A 5,773-nucleotide genomic window follows, 5' to 3' on the forward strand; every position below is an offset into this window, starting at 1 on the left:
TTTTTTGAACATTAAAGCATGTCAACATATTCTGTTACACCAAATACACAAAATAATGATCTTTAAAAAAGCATCATATGACCCCTTTAAAAACCGTAAGGTGGCGCTACTCTGTTAAAAAAATGTAAGCTCCGCCCCTCACTTCCAGTTCTGTGGCTGCGGTTCTGAAACTGCTGGTGCTGCGGGTCTGCAGCTGGATACTATTGGTATGGGCAGCATGCAGTGGAAGCAGTCATTCCTTTTCCTTCTCTCCTAGTTGAGAGATTTCTGTAGAGTTGGTGTGTGTCTGACTTTGTAAGTTTATTCCCTTGTATTATTTTGAGGTTATGTTTGTTTGGGTTTAACTTTGAATTGTTATAGGTGATTCAGAATTCTTAAGTATTATTGTCTTTAATATTTGATTGTTAAATTGCTTGAATTTGTTGGATTATATGATTTGTAATTCATTTTTTGAATTTCATGATGTTAAATGTATTTAAGGTCTTGTTTGTTCTTTATTGTTTTTGTTTAGATACCATACAACTCTATTGCTACAACTCTATTGTTTGATTCCTATGCAACCCTGGCTTGATAAACATTCTGCTATCTGATGTGCTCTGACAAATAAAGGATCTTGACTTGAGAACTATCCAATGTGTTTTAATGGACACACCATCCTGGTAACATATTCCTGAACCACATTCCCCCTACAATATTCCATACTTACCATTCTTACGGAGCCATGACATGCAAGAAAAAAACAAAACAAATCGTGGGCAGGATTTATTAATTCGTTACCTCGATTTACTAGATTGTACACACGATTTAATAATTAATTCCCTCGTTTTAAGTAAATCGTGGGCACGATTTATTAATTTGTTACCTTGATTTACTAGATTGTGCGCACAAATAAATAATTCGTTCCCTCGTTTTAAGTAAATCGTGCGCACAATGTATAAATTAGTTCCCTCGATTTACTAGATCGTGCGCACTATTTAATAATTTGTTCCCTCGTTGTAAGTAAATCGTGCGCACGATCTAGTAAATCGAGGGAATGAATTAATAAATCGCGCCTACGATTTTTTTTTTTTCTTGCATGCCATGTGCGGGGCTCCATACATTCTAGTACTTAAATTACTAAATTACACTTAAAGGGGTAGTCCACTGAAAAATGCAAATTCTGTCATAATTTACCTACCCTCATTTCATTTTAAAACCTGTATGTCTTTTTTCTGTGAAACACAAAATAAATTTGACAAATAATAATACATTTGAAGAATATTGTTACCAGTTTTGGGTCCCACTGACTTCCATAGTCCATTTTTTGTCCATACTGTGGGGGACTGAATGGAAACTGAAATTGTTTGGATACCAACATTCTTAAAAATATAATCTTTTGTGTTCCACAAAGCATACAGCTATTCATGTTTGAAACAACATGAGGGTGAAAAAAATGACACAATCTTCATTTTTGGGAGAACTATACCTGTAAATATAAAAGTTCAATCTCCATAAGTAAATAAACTGCACTGAGCAACAATACTTCTCTTACCCTGTATCCTCCATTATGGCCAAAGTAATTCTAGAAAACACTCTGTTCTGTGTGTGAGATCCAGTCATTGCCTCATTCTGTTGAAATAAAACATGCTGAATTCAATACAAAAAAACTGTATTTTGACCATACTGACACTGAAATAGTTAGGTGTTCATGAACGCCACCCCAGAACATTTGGTTTCAGTACCTCTAACAGGCGTTTTTCCCAGTGGTTGAACTCTGTTCCAGCACCTCCCTGGTTCTCCAATTCCATGCCCTCTAGAATGGGGCAATTAAAATGTCTCCTGGCTTCCTCCTGATAAAACATCAAAATTATTCATGTAGCTTAATTAGACTATTTAGATGGTGTTCCTTTAAAACAGGGGTGTCAAACTCAATTCCTGAAGTTTTGCTCCAACACGCATACCATGTAGTTTTCAAATAAGCCTGAAGGACTTGATTAGTTGATGTGTTTAATTAGGGTTGAATCTAAACTCTGCAGGGCTCCGGCCCTCCAGGAATTGAATTTGACACCCCTGTTTTAAAATGAAAGAAATACTTACAACTACACGCGGGGTGGCCAGAAGATGGACCGTGTGTCTAACCATGTGGCCACCACGGATGTCCCACAGCCGAGTTGCTCTTTTAATGACTTTATCACTCCATTGATATAACCCTAAACTGAGAGAGATATATAAAAATAAATAAACACAGTACTATATATATAATAGTTTAACAATAAAAGGTCCATTATATACATATATCGTGCATTTTTTTTACCTACAATAACAATTTTAACCTGTAATAATCATGCAATATAAATATCACAGTGTTATAATAATAAAAAAAATCACTTATTATTATGAAATATTTTAAAATTATATTTAAAACAAATAAAAATACAAATATAACCATCACCTTTCATTGTATGCAGGTAGACCACTTGCAGAACGTGGTGTCAAAGGTTTCCCATCATCATCATGGTAAAAGGCAAAGAGTCCTGCAGAAAAACCCTTAAAACATATAGAACATATAATTGAACAATAATGAAAACTCTAAAGCTCTACTCATGCGGATGTGCAGAGTTTAATGTTGTTACCAGGGCATGTATGATCTCGTGTTTGACTGTGGACAGCATCCCTTCAAACTCCTGATGTTGAGTGGAGATCATATTGGGACACAGATTGGCATATCCAGCGATGGGTCTACATTAAGAAATTCAGCCGTTACTGTCAGCAACACACTGGACTATTTTCCACAGTATATTGTAAAGCAAACCAAAATCACCATACATTCCCATCTCATTAATTATTGCCATTACCTGTCCAGTTCAGACTCCAGCTGGCAGTACGCTGCATAGGCTACGATGTTCTCTTGTCCACAACGCTCTGTGGTCATCGCACTCACGTACAACACAAAATCTGCCCTCGCCACCCCCTCACCATCGGGAGGACCAACGGGGCCACAGGACTTGCCAGACTCACTGCAAACCCTGCATTGCTAAAGGAGACCTCATTCTAAGATTCAAAAATTCTCATATTTACCTGCAATGTATTTATATTTATCAATATTAGAATTTTTTTTCCATTTAAACAAATCCACTTAAAATAGATCTTTAAGTAGGCATGATGCTTCTGTATGTTTACATAGATCATTTTTTTGTTAAATTTCAAACACAGAATTGAATATATAAACATAACCATCAATAGAGCTACTCTAACTGCACCAATTACGTCAAAGTAGAGCTGCACAATTAATCGAATTTCTAATCACGATTACAATTTCGGATGCCACAATTACATAATCGTTCAAAGCAGCAATTAATCGTTCAAAGTCCACTTATGTTATTCTGCATGCTTAAGATGCTTTTTTTCTTTCTACATGTTATCTTAAGGGCTTTTCCATTGTTTTAATTTTAGTTTTAGTATAACATTATAATACCATGCATATTTTTACCTTTTTATTTAAAGAAGAAACCAATCCAATGTATAGTTGACATTTGAGGCTTAATACTATAGAAAAGCAATAAAAGTTTTTTTCAGTTAGTGTTTCCAGCTTGTTTATTTTCATATAAAAATATGGCATGCAGTTGCTTCAAACAAAGGTGTAAACGTCATTCATTTAATCATAATTAATAATCACAATTACAATTTCAAAGGAATAATCGACAATTATGATTTTTGTCATAATCGTGCAGCCCTACGTCAAAGACTAACAGACACACCTTAATCTTCATACAATGCTTATTATAATTTAGGGTGAAATCAAGGGAGTCCAAAATCAACATTTGCCAAGCACCAAAGGGTGAAATAAATAGGCTTGGTTGAGTAATTCACACCAGTATGAAATAGGTATTGTGAAAAATTGCTCATATTAAGCTACCAAAATTAAAAAATGTGGAACAAAATCACTATATGTCTTGATGTTTTTTTTTTACTAATCTGTATGGTTTATATGCAGCAAATATATTGTAATAAAAAAAATATAAGGAATAAACAAAATAAGGGAGGAAATATTTTTGGCCAAAATATTTGGGGGGATCTACCTGCAAATGTTGTTCAGGGACGACAACTGGGCCACACTTGGTGATGTCTGCACATGGTCCCTGACAGTAGCGATGTGGGTCATCTCTTTTCCTAAGGTACTGATTGGTTGCACATTGTCTAATCATTAAGAAAAAAATTAATTGGGATAAAAAAAAAGACACTAATGAGATTAAATATCCACCAAGCTTCCAGAAGGACATAGCTGAGTGCAATTTTAAGAGGATTTGCTATCAGACAATACCAGCTTAGAAGAGAATTACCTGCTCAGTAATATTGGACCTGACTGCCTGCGAACCCTGAAGGCCTTCTGAAGATAATCAATAGCCTGTGGGAGGAGCTTGTCCTTGAAACAAAGCAGAAAAAGATCAATAATGTAAGCATGCATCCTATTTAGAGGTGAAAGGCTATTTTTAAGATTTAACAAATAACATTTAGCTTTACATATTGATAAAACCTTGACTACAGAAGTCAAAATGTACCTTCACAAGGCTGCTTTTGGCTTCATCTAACCTGTGTGAGCAATAAAGATATTGTGAAGTCAATGTATGACAACGACAATGTGGCATTACTGTATTAAATAAATTATAAACTTATAGCTAACCCATCCAAGCTGGAGTCGTACTCTATTTGGATCTTTAACTGCTGGTCAGTGCTTCTTTTGGTCAATCTATCTGGCTTCAGAAACACTTTATGTATGACCTAGAATGACAAAGAGCAGAGATTATTATAAGTACTGCTAAAATAATATTCTAAAATAGTATTTATAGATTATTTGAGCACTGAAGGACGACTTTCATTGAATAGAAAAAAAAAAGCTTGGACTGCTATATCATTTCTTTATGTACTACAGAAGAACGTTATACAGATTTGAAGGCGTGTAAATGATGACAGATTTTTCATTTTATGGTTAACTGTCCCTTTAATGTGACATCATCCAGATAAATGTCTATGAAAATGAAAAAGGCACAATCTCATATGATATTAAGAAGGCACATTCTCAATTCTCGTATTTGACAGCCAGAAGAAAGAATAACAAATAAGAGGGACTGACCTCTGTAGGCAGGGGCACTTTATGGTCACAGGTGTGCGTCTGTGCGCCGGGGCTGATGAGGATGATGATGGCGTTAAAGAGTAAAGCAGCTCTAACTGCTCGAGGCTGCCGCCATCCTGACGCCATCATTTAACCCGTGACTTTAACATTCATATCTCCGTCCTGTCACGCTGCAGAAAGCACTTCAACACCGCACAAAACTGAAAGATGTTCTGTGAGGAATTCAAATCGGCAGTTCATTAAACCGGCTTCACCCATAAACCTAGAGCAGCGTGAATGCGGAAACAATGCTTCAGCATCTCAAAATAAAAGCCTGCACCCAATATAAATGTAATAGTAATAATCATCATTTTTGTACATACTTCTATGTTATGCTATGAGCTTACAATGTACTAAATACTTTGCTCAGCAGGGCTGTAGTCGGACTCAGAAAGAAATATTAATCTAATACTGCACAATGTATACAGCATACTATTTAAAAAGTATTATGTGAGACAACACATTACGCAACATTTGTCAATGTAGTCTTTACTTTGCATGTTTAATTCAGAGGCGGGGACTAGGTCCACTTTGGATAATAAAAATTATTTTTAAATAAATTCAAATTTAAATAAGTTCGCATTTAAATTCAGTTTTGTGCTAAATGTAACATTTAATAATAAT

At 35.2% G+C, this 5,773-nt stretch overlaps 1 protein-coding gene across 1 annotated transcript in view; it reads right to left on the reverse strand.

Moving 5' to 3' along the window:
- Positions 1–5,386, reverse strand: part of lmln (leishmanolysin-like (metallopeptidase M8 family)) — a 15,841-nt gene extending 10,455 nt beyond the window's left edge. The window contains exons 1-11 of the mRNA XM_016467513.1: positions 5,111–5,386; positions 4,661–4,758; positions 4,539–4,569; positions 4,320–4,402; positions 4,059–4,176; positions 2,835–3,013; positions 2,613–2,718; positions 2,432–2,526; positions 2,077–2,194; positions 1,722–1,829; positions 1,532–1,608 (exon numbers count right to left, since the gene is read on the reverse strand). Of these exons, the coding sequence (XP_016322999.1) occupies positions 1,532–1,608; positions 1,722–1,829; positions 2,077–2,194; positions 2,432–2,526; positions 2,613–2,718; positions 2,835–3,013; positions 4,059–4,176; positions 4,320–4,402; positions 4,539–4,569; positions 4,661–4,758; positions 5,111–5,239 (1,142 nt within the window). The 5' untranslated portion in view covers positions 5,240–5,386. The remainder of the gene's footprint in view (positions 1–1,531; positions 1,609–1,721; positions 1,830–2,076; positions 2,195–2,431; positions 2,527–2,612; positions 2,719–2,834; positions 3,014–4,058; positions 4,177–4,319; positions 4,403–4,538; positions 4,570–4,660; positions 4,759–5,110) is intronic.
- Positions 5,387–5,773: the final 387 nt, after the last annotated feature.

Source organism: Sinocyclocheilus anshuiensis, unplaced genomic scaffold (genome assembly GCF_001515605.1).
Source record: "Sinocyclocheilus anshuiensis isolate Anshui unplaced genomic scaffold, SAMN03320099.WGS_v1.1 scaffold808, whole genome shotgun sequence".
In the NCBI taxonomy this organism is placed as follows: domain Eukaryota; kingdom Metazoa; phylum Chordata; class Actinopteri; order Cypriniformes; family Cyprinidae; genus Sinocyclocheilus; species Sinocyclocheilus anshuiensis.